The sequence below is a fragment of the Perissodus microlepis genome, chromosome 13 (assembly GCF_051167445.1).
Source record: "Perissodus microlepis isolate ML-2025 ecotype Zambia chromosome 13, ASM5116744v1, whole genome shotgun sequence".
Classification (NCBI taxonomy): domain Eukaryota; kingdom Metazoa; phylum Chordata; class Actinopteri; order Cichliformes; family Cichlidae; genus Perissodus; species Perissodus microlepis.
Genome location: NC_140473.1, coordinates 11,127,288 through 11,142,576, shown reverse-complemented (window position 1 = coordinate 11,142,576; position 15,289 = coordinate 11,127,288). Strand labels below are relative to the sequence as shown.

General features: G+C 43.0%; 1 protein-coding gene across 6 annotated transcripts; it reads left to right on the top strand.

The window, feature by feature from the left end:
• The first annotated feature begins 1,028 nt into the window (after nucleotides 1–1,028).
• Nucleotides 1,029–13,701, top strand: LOC146374739 (kinesin-like protein KIF1B). Of its 6 annotated transcripts, none has more exons than XM_084949092.1 (9): nucleotides 1,029–1,576; nucleotides 2,775–2,940; nucleotides 3,826–3,982; nucleotides 4,230–4,280; nucleotides 4,484–4,527; nucleotides 5,106–5,161; nucleotides 10,765–10,879; nucleotides 10,980–11,113; nucleotides 11,203–13,701. In XM_084949092.1, exons 2-9 carry the CDS (start codon nucleotides 2,887–2,889, stop codon nucleotides 11,288–11,290), a joined length of 699 nt encoding a protein of 232 aa, XP_084805218.1. In that variant the 5' UTR covers nucleotides 1,029–1,576; nucleotides 2,775–2,886; the 3' UTR covers nucleotides 11,291–13,701. The 6 variants fall into 6 exon arrangements, 5 of the variants coding, with proteins under 5 accessions (XP_084805218.1, XP_084805221.1, XP_084805219.1 ...); XR_014802016.1 differs by lacking the exon at nucleotides 1,029–1,576 and having other exon boundaries at nucleotides 1,899–2,940; nucleotides 11,199–11,264; nucleotides 11,361–13,701; XM_084949095.1 differs by lacking the exon at nucleotides 1,029–1,576 and adding an exon at nucleotides 1,899–2,303.
• The last annotated feature ends 1,588 nt before the right edge of the window (nucleotides 13,702–15,289 follow it).

Below are 15,289 nucleotides of genomic sequence, written 5' to 3'. Positions count from 1 at the left end.
TGCACTAACCAACATCATTTTTTCAAGTAATATAAAAATCATTTTTATATATTACCTTTTTAAACATCCCATTTTTTCTTTCTAATGTCATTAAATCAAGTTTGCACATTTGTATAACAACAGTTGGACCTCCAGATCTTTTTAGCTTTTAGTTTTTTCTCAGTGTCACACATGGATTAGTTTTCGTCTCTTTCAATAAGAAAGTCAAATCTTCAGACATTAAAGCAATCTTTGTTTCTTTCAATCATCCTAATATTTTTAATCTCCTGTAATATAATTGCAGTTAACCAGAGCTTAGCTACTCTGATCTACAGTGATTTGGGGGGTTTGGATTTGTTTTTCACAGGTGCAGAGCCTTTTTCTACAAAATTAAGAATAAACTGCATTTTTTCAAAAGTACCATTAACTATGTAGACTGACAAGTAACTAAACATGTAACACAGTGATCAGTAGAGAAGAAAGAAAATAACCCATTTCAACATTTCTAGTTCAGATCAAAATTATTGTTCTGATTAAGGAAACAGTAAATTTGGCCACGTTATTGTCCTGATCCTCCAATTTTCCCTTTCCAATGTGACTAAATAAAATTCAACTTTTTTTTTTTTAAATAAAAGCAGATGAACACCCAGATATTTCTTACAGTAAGAATCCTCCAACAACCTTTCAAAAGAAACATTTTTTGTCTTTCCTCAATTTTAAGAGTAACTGAAGCCACAAACCTGAAGCTCGAGACCCCAAACTAACCAAATTTAATGTTTCCTTAATCAGCACAGTAATTTTTAACTCTTTGTGTGTTATGTTTACTCACAGTTTTGATGCTTGCTTCTTCGACTTGATCCACGATTAGCTCTTCACCATCGCTCTGCTGTTCCTCTCTCCTCATGCTTCTCCTTCATGCGTCCTGTCCTCAAATATAATCCAACCTGCCTCCTTGTTTCCTCCTTGACTTGTATTAGCAAAATTTCCAGTTAAATTAAGAGAAATCCAGAAAAGTTTTCCTGTTTCAAAAGCTCTTCCAGTTGCCTGTCTTCTTGTCCTCCTTTAAATGTGCATTTTTCTACATTTGTATTTATTTGACTTCATATTGCCATGACAACATAGCACAGAGCATCATGGTAGATTAAGGCAGGGGGTTCTGTCCTCTGCAGAAATGCTGGTGTTCCATAGTGATGTAAAAGTATGTTAATAATCTTTAAACAGACACTCACTGATCCTGTAAGAGCAGGAATTTAACTACAAACCCTCACAGTCCCCATCAGCATAGCTGGACTGGCCATCGGGCATACCGGGCATTTGCCCGGTGGGCCGATGGTCATTTTTCGTTTTAAATGGGCCAATGTTTTGTTGTTGTCTTTTTTTCGTAACCGTGTAAACAGTGAAAGGTGGCGGATTGGACAGATGCTGGCAGACGTGTAAAAATAACTCAATTGTTTGGTAGTGGCTATGGTGGAGCTTACACGGATTCAGTAAAATTAGCAAGTGGTGGAGGCCAGCAGGTGGATGGGGGAAAGGGGTGGCGGAGGTGGAGAGACCCAAGGCGGCCGCCAGTCCGACTGTCAGGTGAAATGAGCTTCAGGTAAGAAGTTATGACCTGCAGTCTATCTGGGTCAAACCAAGTTTAGGTGTAGTTTATTTTCCTTGTGCTAACTTGTGCTAACGTTGTGCTACAGTCAGTTACAATAACTGGTACTGTGTACTAGCTAGCATGATGGAGTTTCTGTACAGTTGGGTGGGTGCTATGATGTTACTGGTGAACTTTATTTTATTCATAAGGTTAGTTAGTAGAGTTGCCAACCGTGCCATAAAAAACGGAATCCTCTGGTATTCAGAGTTAATATTATGCGTTTTGTATTGAGCTGAAAATAAACGCGATTTGTCACGTACTTCAGCTACAATAAAAAAAGACACAAAGCTGGAGTTATTCTGTGTCTTTACGCTGTCAGCTGCCTCTTCTTCTCTCACTCTCCCCCCTCCCTCTCCTGCTGCTACTTCAATCATGAAACTGATCAATGATCAGCTGATCGGCGTTTCTGCCACAAGTCCCGTCTCTCTTGCTTGTTTATCTCCCGCTTTGCGCCAGAAAGAGGAAACTAGCGGAGGTCGCGTTAAACAGCAGAAGCGCCTTTAAACTTGATAAGCTGTTGTTAGAATTTATTTAATATTACTTTCTAGTATCAGCTGATGTTTGTTGGAGCCACAGCTGTAAAAGCTGCTGGTCATGATATCGGTTTGGTTATCTGGTGAGAGGGAAACATGAAGATGAAACCAGGAGATGTCCTTACTGAATCATCAGAGCTGAACAGGTGATGGAGAAACAGGTTTGTGGTAAATAAATAGTTGATGAAAATATCACTAAATCTGTCATTTATTATTTTTAATATTCAGTAATGGTCATGTCTCACCTCTAGTCTTCTCTGTCTTAATTTCAGGTTTCCACCATATGTTGTAGATAGTTCAGGAAGTTAACTCAACCAAGCAGTCTTTGGGTTTCGGCTAAGTACTGTTTAGAATAGCAGAATAGGGAGGATGGTGTAGGTTTAAGTTTATTAGATTGATACATATGTACCAACAAGACAGTGTACATCACTGTCACAACGACGTTTGTTTTCATTCAAAGGCTTTATGGTTTTTCCTATAATACCTGGTGGGCCGGTCTCTAGTCAAAATGCCCGGGCTGATTTTTTGTCCCAGTCCAGCTCTGCTGTGGGGTAGTCCAGTTTACTGAAGAACGCCTCAGGCTGTCCAATAAATATAAATATCATGCTTTATTGCAGCTTGAAAAACTCCATGCCCTTGGCTACAAACCAGCACTGCTTCTTGGGAAGAAGAGCAAAAAAGGAGAACTCGGATATGAAATATTAACCCCTGGCTGCAGACTAACAGCCTATGTTCAGGAATCCCTTCAGAGGATGGGCTGATGTTATGAGTACCTTTGTAAAGGTAAGATTCAGATCCTGCAGTTTTAAAGTTATGATTTATGTTTAGTGTCTAAAAATATTTTCTTATGTTTACCTGTTAGAAGACCATTTTACTGTAAAAACAGAAATTCAATCATCAATCCTTCTCCCATTTTCACATAAGCAGCACATCATTTATAAGTGTTGGTTTCTTCCTCAGCAGTAGTTAACAACATATGGTGGCTTATTTTTCCTTTCCAAATCTTGAGTGACAGCCACTTTTGCTGCTATCACGCTTAAAGATAGAAAGAAAGCAAAGTTATCAAAAGACTGATCTGCAGATTGCAGCTACTTAGACAACTGACAATCTGTTTGTGCCTGTTTTCTTCCTTCATTGATATATGTGTAACTGATACATGTGATGTGTAACTGATACATGTGATGTGTGAATGAGAATCTATGTTAATTAAAGTAGTATTAAAGTACTTACACACTGTAAATGGCATAAAATCAAGTGATGGTGTAGCTTAATAAAATAGTGATGGGTATAGATAACGTTGCATTGGAACCTTTGTGGATATTTAAATGTTAGTAATCTGGGCAGAAATGATCACATTTTACTTTAGTTTGTTTAAAGAGCACATTGTACACGGGCCTTGAAGAAAAGGTATGTAGTCTTAAGCACGATGTTTTGGTGGAGTCAGGGGTCTGTAGCATTTTGCACTTCCAGTAGACTGACGTTTGGTCATCATCATCATCATCATCACTGAGTCACAACATCTTCTCCTTCACCCTCACACTTTAACTCCACTCTGTTCCCTTTCATACGTCATATATACTTAGTCTGCTACAAACCAGGAGGCGTAAAGCAGGATAAAGTTCAAAGTTTGACCCATTGTGTAAACTAACTCGAATGATCAACAACCAGGAGGAGGCAACGATTATGGAGCCACGGGAGGTGAGGACCACGCAGGTGGAGGAAGTGAGGAATGTGATGGAGAAGATTGAGCTCAACAAGGGACAGGATGACCCACTGAGCACTTCAGAGGGGCAAGTGGAGCACGCAGGCAACAAGACCAGCAAAGGTGATTTGTATGTTTGTATGTATTGTATGCTTTATATTTGGAGTCCAGGCTGAATTTTAGAGGAGTACCTGATGGCTGAAACAACAGTAATTTATGTTGCCTGACCAAGGATCAAGGAACATGTATTTTACACCAGTTGATACATGTACAGTCAAATCTATTGAATGTTGATATTATTACATTTAATGTAACCATTTAAAATGATTTTGTTTTTGTTTTTCTCCTAAAATCACATACGTCAACACAGGATCCACCAGGGGGAGAGTTTTTGGTGAAAGCCACAAAAAGACAAAGATGGGTATGTCATTGTTTGTGGAAGTATTTAGAATAGTTTGATACACTGTAGTAGAGTGTGTATGGTAGTGTATGGTAGATTCGATTCAAGGAACATTATCATATGCAGATGAAAACAAAAGTTGTGCGATCTCTGAAAGTGTTTTGTTTATTTGCTTTTTGTTTGTTTATTGTTTATGAAACTGGTGACTTGGCTGTGATCTTCAGTCCCAGAAGCATCAAGATCCAGACCTAAGAAGAAAAGGCCACTAGTAAGTATGCTTTTGCTGATGCTTTTAATCACCACAGCTCATTTCATTCAGTACAAATACCTGTAGATATGTGATGATTCCAAGTTTACATTACACTAATGGCAGGAAACTGCATACATGTGTCACCTTATACACATACCACATACTATAGAATTCAGTCCCCTTTGCTTTTTGCGGTCTTATTGCAATATATAAGTACTTTTAACAGATGAATCAAGTACAGTTAAATGCATTCACTCCAGTAAAAATGCTTCTAACACAATGCTGTTGCAAGCAGCAGATTTTCTTTTTCTGTTGTCGATGTAGATTAGATAGAACGTTATTAATCCCTCGGGTGGTTCCTCCGGGAAATTCAGTTTCCAGTATCAGAACACTGACAGAAGTTGCATATTACAGAGTTAGAATATCAGGACGGGACCAGGTTGGTGGGGGTCAAACAGCAGATCCAGTCATGCAGTGATAATTCATATTTAATGCAGCAGCATTTTGTTAGAAATGTGTAAACGATTGTATTCTAATCACATTGGCTAATTTTATATGCATATATAAATAAAAGGTATTTTTTATTATGTCAACAGTCCTCCAACAGCATCCAGGAAGTACTGTCCTATTCCCATGCCTCTGTCCAAACCAGGCGAGTGTTTCCATGTCACTTCAATGTGTTCTTTGCCATCAATAATTTTATGTTGATTTTTTGTTACATAAGCATGCCTCATGTGTCCTTCCACTTTTTTTCCCTTGTCATTTCTCGCCTCCTTTGGATTGTTTTTTCCGTCTCTTATTCAATCATTCCTCACAATTTATATAATCCTCTTACCCAACTCTGTCTCCTTCCTCTTCTTTTCCCCTTCAATCTCTCTCACCGTTCATCAATATCACACATCCAGACTATACCCGTAAGATAGAGTTGATCCGCTACCTCATGAGCGGCTATGTGAACGGCAAAGTGTTGGACACGCTGTCCGAGCACACCGACTCCCTGGCGTCCTCTGCTCTGGCCAGTCTGGAGGACGAGGCTGACCAGCTCTCTCACTTCCCCTTCCTCCCCACTCTGAGATATTTTCAGTCTGGAAAGATGAATCTGTTGGGCTTTAGGCTGCTTCTCAAGGTTCAAGGTTCAAGGTTCTTTATTTGTCACATGCATAGACAAGTATACACAAGTATAACACACAGTGAAATGTAGCCTGACACGCTCCTCGACATGTGCAAAAATGGGGGGGTAGAGGAAGAACATTATATATATATATATATATATATATATAAATAGTATATACATTGGGTGAATGTGCAGTAGTAGCAGCAAGCAGGTGAATTCTGTACATTAATATGAATAGACATCTGACTATTTTACAGAATAGACAATATAAACATATTTAAAATTAAAGGAATTTGGAATGTACATTGTGCCTTGGTTTAGAGTGTCTGGAAGAGAGTCCTGTCTCAGTCAATTATAGATGATGTGAGAGGGCGGGTGTGTGTGTGTTTAGGGCCCGGATGGCTTGGGGATAGAAGCTCCTCTTGAGTCTCTCTGTCCTTGCCCGGATGATGCGGAACCTTCTACCAGATTGCAGAAGTTGGAACAGTTTGTTGCCAGGATGGGACGGGTCCTTCAGTATCTGCGTTGCTCTAGTCCGGCATCTCCTGGTGTAGGTGTCCTGAAGCGGGGGGAGAGCAATCCTGCAGCAGCGTTCTGCTGTACGGATCACTCTCTGGAGAGCTTTTTGGTCCTTCACACAGCTGTTTCCAAACCACGATGTCATGTTCTGTGTGAGGATGCTCTCCACAGCGCCTGTATAGAAAATCCTGAGGATCTTTGGAGAGACCCTGAACTTCCTCAGTTGTCGTAGGTGATACAGGCACTGCCTAGCCTTTTTGGTCTGGACCTGAATGTGGGCAGCCCATGTCAGGTCTGAGGAGATGTGGACACCAAGATATTTGAAGGACTGCACCCTCTCCACTGGAGCTCCATTGATGATAATGGGCTTGTAGTCTCTGTGCTGACCCCTTCTGAAGTCCACCACCAGCTCCTTGGTCTTGCCGACGTTCAGCTGGAGGTGGTTGTCCTGGCACCATGATGCCAGATTCTTCAGTTCATCCATGTAGGCCACCTCATCGTTGTTGGAGATGGCACCCAACACCACTGTGTCGTCAGCAAACTTCACAATGGTGTTGGAGCCATGGGTGGCCACACAGTCTGAAGTGTAGAGGGAGTAGAGCAGTGGCGAGAGGACACATCCCTGAGGTGCTCCTGTGTTGATGGTGATGCTGTTAGAGACGCATCTACCCACCCTCACCACCTGAGTTCTGCCAGTGAGGAAGTCCAACACCCATGCACATAGACGGCTGTTAAGTCCCAGATCCCTGAGCTTTGTGAACAGTCTGCAGGGCACTATTGTGTTAAACGCTGAACTGTAATCAACAAACAGCATTCGCACATAGTTACCCTGTTTCTTGTCCACGTAGCTGAGGGTGGTGTGCAGGACGTGGGCGATGGCATCCTCTGTGGATCTGTTGGATCGGTAGGCGAACTGCAGCGGATCTGTGGTGTCTGGGATGGAGGAGGAGATGATGTTCTTCAGCAGCCTCTCAAACACCTTCATTACTACCGAGGTCAGTGCAACTGGCCGGTAATCGTTCAGGGATGAGGGTTTGCTGTTCTTGGGCACAGGGATAATGGTGGATCTTTTGAAGCATGTGGGGACCACAGACTTCGCCAGGGACTCGTTGAAGATGTAAGTGAACACACCTGCTAGCTGGTCAGCACAGCAGCGCAGCAGACGGCCGGTGATGCCGTCTGGCCCCGCCGCTTTCCTTGTGTTCACTCTCCTCAATGCCGCTCGGACGTCATGCTCCGCGATGCTGGTCACCGGTCTCTCGCTGATGACGTCACTGTCCTCGGTATTCAGGCGGTAGATAGCGTTAGCCGCCTGGCTAACCTCGAAACGGGCGTAGAACTGATTCAGCTCGTTGGTGAATGCAGAGTCGGCGTTGATCGGCGCAGTGTCCCTGGCTTTGTAGTCCGTAATGGTGCGTAGTCCGTGCCACATACTCCGTGTGTCGCCCTGGTGGAAGCGGGACTCCACACGCTCCCGGTACCGGCGTTTGGCATCTCTCACCGCGCGCCGCGCGCCGTATGAGGCCGCTTTGTAGGCGCTCATATCGCCAGTGGCGAGACCCGCGTTGTAGGAGGCGGTCCTGGCGTTTACTGCAGTGCGGATCGATCTGTCCATCCACGGTTTCTGGTTTGGGAATGTGGTGACCCTTGCAGTGGGGATAATCTCCTCCGCTAGCATATTGACGAAGCATACTGCTACTTCTGTAAACTCGTTGATGTCGACTGCGCATGCTCTGAACATGTCCCAGTCGACGTCGTTGAGTGTGTCCTGTAGCGTAGCTTCTGATTGGGCAGTCCACCGTTTTACCTCCCTCGTGGTTACGTCTTCCCTCCGTATGTTTTCTTTATACTGGGGAATGAGGAAGATGGCGTTGTGGTCAGACTTTCCAAAAGCCGGGTGTGAGACAGCTTTGTAGCCCTGCTTGTATGGTGTGTAGCAGTGATCCAAAATTCGATCCCCTCTCGTTGGACACGAGACATGCTGCTAAAAGTTTGGCATGACTTGTCTGAGGTTCGCTTTATTAAAGTCTCCTGCTACAATGAGGGCTGCGCCCGGGTCCTTGTTTTGAAGCAAGCTCAGCACATCATGTAATTCGGACAAAGCCATACCTGTGTCCGCTTGGGGTGGGATGTAGACCACCGTGGCGATGACCGAGGTGAATTCACGGGGCAGATAGAAAGGGCGGCACTTAATGCTCAGGAACTCCAGATGTGGCGAGCAGCCGCTGGAGAGAGTAGAAATGCTCCTGGCATCACACCACTTTCTGTTTACCATGAAACACACTCCTCCACCTTTGGTTTTGTTCGACTCTGCCGTTCTGTCCGCGCGGAGCTCAAAGAATGAATCCGACGGAGTTACGGCACGGTCCGGCACGGTGGGGGTCAGCCATGTCTCCGTGAAGCACAGAATGTTGCAGTCCCTCATGTCACGTTGGAAGGTGACCCTTGCTCTTAGGTCATCGAGCTTGTTCTCCATGGATTGTACGTTGGCCAGTAGGATACTGGGCAGTGGTGCGCGATGCGCCTGCTGTCTCAGTCTGTTCCTAATGCCAGCGCGGTTCCCCCGGCGCTTCTTTGTTCTGCGCCTTGGATGAGCGGCCCGTCCTCTGTAAGCAGTTCATGCTGTAGCTGTAGCTGATGGACCAAAAAATTACATTTCATATTTTAGACATTCAGCTGCTGACTCTGAAGCCAACAGGCTCTTGAGTGTGGATGGTTGTGTTGGTACTGGATGCTGTGATAAAACAGCTGTTCTGATCTGTCTTCATTCATGCCTGTCGATATTAAGCCTCCTAAGCTCCAAACCAGTAAAAGCGATCTTTGGAGGCAACACCCTTTTTAGTACTTTTCTGTATTTGTTTGTGATTGTGTGACACTGAACCATAGTGCTATGTATATCCTCTGTAACACTCAGATGTTTCCAGATCAATGTTTTCCCCCTCAGCTGTTTCTCACTATAAAGTCTTACCTCAGTAACAATGAGGCCAATGAGGCACCAGCAGAGCATATCTGGCTCTCAGTCTGTGGCTGATAGTGCCCCCTGCTGTTAATAACAGGAACAGTGCAACCTTGTATAGAGCTCATAGTGATGGTCTTACGATTGCTGCTGCAAGGCAGTCATTTGTATCCATGTGTGCTGTATATTCTGAGCATATGCAGTTATGTGAGCTCTCAGGTTTTATGTATCAGGACATAATTTAAAAAAAACAATCAGGTCCTTAGTAGGTCTTAATATGAGGTAAATGCAACCTCAGATGAACAACACATAACACATTATACCAGGTCATTATTTATTTAACAAACACTGAGCCCAAATTCAGATGTGGTGTTTAAAAAACTAAGTACATCCAAGACTATTTCCATAATTAGTTAAGAGGGTCAGTATCAGCCAAGTGCTAATCAAATGCAATAGATCATCAGTAAGTGTAACCACTACTGTCAATTTGCTGGTGTGGCGTATTCAGGTAAGTGGTAACATAGTGAGGATTAGAGAAGCAGTTGTTGATACCCACGAATGTGGGAAGGCTTTGAAGTCCATCATTTTACAGCAAGAAAGATTATTCGCAAGTTAAAAAATTCAAAGACTGTTTCCAATCTTACCAGGAGTGGACGTCCCAGAAAATTCACCCCACACATCTGAGGCTCTACAGGCCACAGTTAGCATGCTAAATGTTGGAGTTCATGGCAGTGCAATTAGAAAAAGACTCAACAAATATGGCCTGTTTGGAAAGGCTTCCAGGAGAAACCATTTTCCCTCTAAATACAACATGGCAGCATGGGTTAGGTTTGCAAAGTTGAAAACCTAAGCCCTAATGCACAGCTTCAACATTGGTGAAAACCAAACACGGCATATCAGACAAACAGGTCATACCAACGGTTTTGCTCGGGTGATGATTATTTGAGCTTTTTTGCTGCCAAAGAACCTGCAAAGTGTCCAGGTCACTGAGTGAGCCATGAAGTACTCTAGAGTCAAAGAGCTCATCGTTGGGTCAGTGACTCCAGAGCGCAGCAGCAAAGCAACAACAGAGTGGTGCTGCAGTGGCTCAAAGTTGAGACTTCAACATGATTGAACGTTAAGAAAGCTGTGAATGAATAAATATCTGCAAACTTTAATGAACCGAAGAAACATTGTAAAGACAAATGGGCCAGAAATCCGTCCACACTGCTGTGAAACACTAATAAAAAATGATTACCTCAAGTTTTTGCTGCTAAAGTTGGTTCCATCAGCTGCTGAATCACAGGTATAATGATGATGTGGTGTAATAATCTAGATCCAGATCCTTAAACTGCTTTTTCACATGTCTGTAAATGAATTTCTTTCTTATCATTGTCCCGATTGGTGTCGGCTGACACTTGACACTCTGTGGCTCCTGATTTGTCTGTTGTCAAGGTCTCACGTCAGTGCAATTCCTCACGTTTTGTCATGATTAAAGGATGAATGTGAACACCGCTTCAGTCACTGTGTTCACTTCTTGATATGTCAGAACTGTGCTCACGTCACTCACTTTTTTTAACAACATGACACACTGCTGTAAACAGAGACCCTGTAATGTTAGCACCAAGTAGGACTTCATAAAAAATAATGCTGTCAAGCTAACTTTTCCTCTTTCTGTCTTTTTCAGCACTTTCTATCGCTTTGAGGCAGTGTGGGACAGCTCCCTGCACAACTCCCTCCTGCTCAACTGCGTAACTCCCTATGGAGAGAAGATCTACATGACCTTATCTGCGTATCTGGAGGTCAGCCACTGCTCCGCCGTGTTGTACCTGTTTTTTTACGTGTTTTTAAGTCTCTTGATGTCATCGTGTCTAACACACACCCTTTATCTCCTCTTTACAGCTGGACCATTGCATCCAGCCTGCCATTATCACCAAAGACATCTGCATGGTCTTTTACTCCCGAGACGCCAAGTTGTCCCCACCCCGTTCTCTCAAGAACCTCTTTGGGACTGAATACTCCAAAACTCCTGACTGGTAAATCTGGGCTGCTGCACTGTGGCCATCTCTGTTTCACAATCAAAGATATCTGCCCTGTTACAAAGTTTCCTTCTTTCCTTAGATAGCCTCATCCTAGAGCACCAGTGGGAGCTAGAGAAGATGGAGCAGCTGCAACTCAAAGACCAAAGTGCTATTCTAAAAAGGGTTTTTTAGAGTACAGACTTTACATGACTAACCCTCCCCTCTTCTCCCCACCTCACATTCGTCCCCATCTTTCGTCCAGGTGGATGAAAAGACCCGTCACCTTCTGGCGCTGAGAGAGAAGCTGGGAGAGGCGGCTCCCGTGGGAACAGCTCCCACCACCAAGTCCCTGAGCGAGTCTCTGTCCCCCAGCGTGAGCTGGGGCACTCTGTCCACGTCCACCTCCATCTCCTTGCAGATCTCAAGCACCACCTTTGAAAGCGCCATCAGGCCGAGCGAGAGCAGCGGCTACGATTCCGCTGACATGGAGAGCTGGTGGATCGTGAGAAGGAGCTGGCCACCAAGGTGAGAAAAACGTCGGAGGCAGGATAGACGTAAAACTCTCCCTGCAGATCTAAGCTGGTGAGGCGGCGCGGCGGCCTGACGAAGAACTGATCGGGCGGAGCGGTACGCGGGAAAACCACCGCTTCCATCCTTTCTGAAAAGCCTTTGAAAATACAGAAAATACCAAGTGTTAAAACTTATTCATCATTGTGATTCTTGATGGTTTTCTCTTGTAAGTAGACTTGTGGCTTAAGTCTCTTTTCATGCGACTGAAACGTTGAAGTTCCACAGAACTTTTGCCTCCCCGCTTCCCTCCAGCAACCCCGCTGCCAGCTCAGCTTTCCTCCTCTCTATTCCCTCCCCTCAGCTTTTTGTGTTTTCGTTTCGATGACAATGTTTGGGTCTAATTTTGTTCCGCTTGGTTGTCATTCCCAAACTCCCCTAACTAAGTAGCATGTTGTAGTTGTCTACTTGTGTGTGCACAACTCTTTAGAAACTTTCCGTTTGCCAATCATCTGTACAAAAGAAAATGTCTCTATCGGTTTTATTTGTCTCCTGAAATGAGTTTCATTCTATTTTGGTTTTTTTTGCTGTTGGTTTTTTATTAAATTAACATGCTCGTGTGACACCTGCAGCAGTCCTCAGGAGAAGACCAGGTTTGCTCAGTTTAGAACAAAAAACAAAAATGAACCAAATCAGCCAGCTTACATTTGAAACCATGACGAAAAAATCTACAGATATCTCCAAGTGACGTGTTAGTTTACGCTCTGCTACCTAAACTATAGCTGCTGATTTATAGGGTATTCTTCTTCTCGCAGTGAATTTGCATCAGGCTGAACCGTCTGTGAAACAAAAACTCAAAGTGGGAATGAACTTTGACAGGAGAGCCTCGCCCGATTTCCTCTGTCATCCACGTCATACTTAGATCCTCCTCAATCTGTGTACATACGCCGCCTCTAAACCCCCGATAGTGCCAGTGTCAGTTAGTGAGTCAGTAAAATACTGACTCACTAACAGGGTTACAAGGAGATGAGGAGGAGGACTAGGAGGATGAAAACGAACTAAGGAGAGAACTTGATTTGTACATGCAGTCTGTTCTGGGATGAGTGTGGTAGTTAACCCTCATTTAACACATCCCTCTCTGCTCCTCTAGCTCGCTCTATCTCACTGAGAATCAGAAAGCCTTGACATTTACTGCTATTAACTTTACACTCTTGTTGTAAAGACGCAAAGAAAACACAGTGAAAAGGTTAGAAGGACGTAAGGAAAAAGAATGAATGAATGGTTTAATAGAAGGAAAGAAGTTAAAGGGACTACATATTCAAAGGTCTTATTTCTGATACTACCCCATGAAAATATTTGCTCTGTGTGCCGTGCTGCAGCTGCTACATTCGGCTTCGGATTCACTTTTTGGCGCCTACGCCTCTCGAGATGTGTTAATGCAGAAAGGTATTGAAAAACTCTGGTCAACCAACCAGCAGTCTGCCTGCTGTGTCGTATGAAATGCGTGGAAGGAGAGGTACCAACTGTCTGTTACATATAGATGAAAAACAAAGCTCTGACGTGACCTCGGGTCAGCCAACCTGACGGTCAGAGAAACAGAAACGTGCTGGATTGTGGATCTCTGAGCTGCACATCAAAGACGCACCTATGCACAGATCAAGTCTCAAAAGTGCAATGTACCTCATATACATGTTGATGCGAAGCGCTGCCAGAGCAAACGTTTCCACTTCATTTGCAGAGGTGTTTTTATTTTGGATTGTGTATTTATTGTTTGCAATGTTTAAATATTAGTTTGCAGCTCTTTGCACATATTAATAAAAGGTTCAACTAACTGATCATTTAAAGTCTGTGCGGTTTAGTTGTTCCACTCATATTAAACCAAATGATGGTGTGGCGGCCTGTTCTAGTGTGAACTAAGAGAGGGTTTGAATGTAAGAGAGGGGGGGAAGGAAAAGGAGACCTAACATGTAACCCCTGCACCTCGACTGAGGAGGTGAGTTACATTAGTGCTTCCTCTTTATTAGAAAGCGGGTTGAGTGAATCAGAAGTCTGTTATTTTTTTTGGAGATCTACTCATTAGTCATGCGAGGCATCCATCTGAACACTATCAAAATAAAGGTGTATTTGAACTCATTTTAATTTTTTCTAATATCAGAGATATAGGACTATACAAAGTAGCTGGTGACATCTAAAACGACAGCAGACTTATTGTGTCTTTCTTCACCTCATCACTTTTTTCTGTGTGTGTTTTTCTGTTGATGCCTTTCAAACAAAACTAGCCATGATATTTTCCACCTTCCCCCTCTGACAATTAATATCAGTTAACCCCGCCCCCTTTCAGATTTGTTCACCAAAAGAAAAGAAAAAAAAAAACGTCATTAACGCTGTTTATTATTTGTCAGACCGGTTTCATTTTCATACTTTGTAAATATCTATGTTGTATGGAGCTTGAACTAAAATGTAAATATGTTTACTGTATTTGTAATAATTATAATCCATTCGCTGTACAGCATAGATGTGTCATGCAGATATCCTAATTCTGTGTATGGTAATCTTGCACCATTGAACTGTTAGTGAATGAGGCAACAATAAAAGTGTGAAACGTGCATTAGCAGATCAAGTGCTGCCTGCTTATTTCCTGCTTTATGTGAGCTTCTGCTGTAGTTTATTATGTGCTTTTAGCCCCAAGAAACCACCCTTTTACTGTAGCGCACAATAAGATCTTCTGATGTTTGGTGTCATCTTCCTGTGATCTCCTGTGAACAGGTGGATTAATTCATTTCAAGTTTATGTATGTATATGTATGTATGTGTATTAAGGACCGACACAGACAAAGAATGAATCAGACAATGAAGCAACGTCCTTTTTAAATGTTTATTTATAAACAGGATAAAACCATTCAAGTATTGAGTCATGAATAAAACATCAACCTCTGATCTGCTAATTGGGAAACAGAGGATGTCAGTGTATTTTTCAGTGCTAGTCCAAATTGAGTGAGATGACTTTACATTTGAATAGATTGGATTACAAGTTATATTTGGTTTTAATTGAATGAGTTCAGTTTGATTTAAATCAAGCCAATTCACAACATATAAACTTGAAATATATGGTAAGATAAAGGTTGTGCAATAATACAGAGAAAGCCCCAACAATCAAATGACCCCCTATGAGCAAGAACTTGGCAACAGTGGGAAGGAAAAACTCCATTTTCGGCAGAACCAGAATCAGGGAGGGGCCATCTGCCTCCACCGGTTGGGGTAAGAAAATGAAACTAAACTATAGGAAGACAAAGAGGAAAGATGTTCATGATATATATGAAACTTTCCGCTAGCCCTGACTAAAATATTGTTTTTGACAGGAAAGTATTGTTTCATTCATGTTTATTCCACGAGGTGGACAGCAGGAATAAAACAAACCAGATACTAAGAAATAAAGTATACAATGAAATTTTCTCGATATGCTAAAATTCCCACTGAGACTGGATAAGATTATTCTAAAACTGGTCAAAATACAATTCTCTTCATGCACAGAAATCCCACCCAGTCCCACAACCCAGGACGAATATTCCTTGTGTGTTCTTGAGCTGGACAGAAATTCCTCTTGCTGAGCGGGGTCCACGCCAGCCTTGTGTCAGGCAGACGAGGAGCCTCCTGTCCCAGTCTCGTCCGTCCACTGGGTCCATCA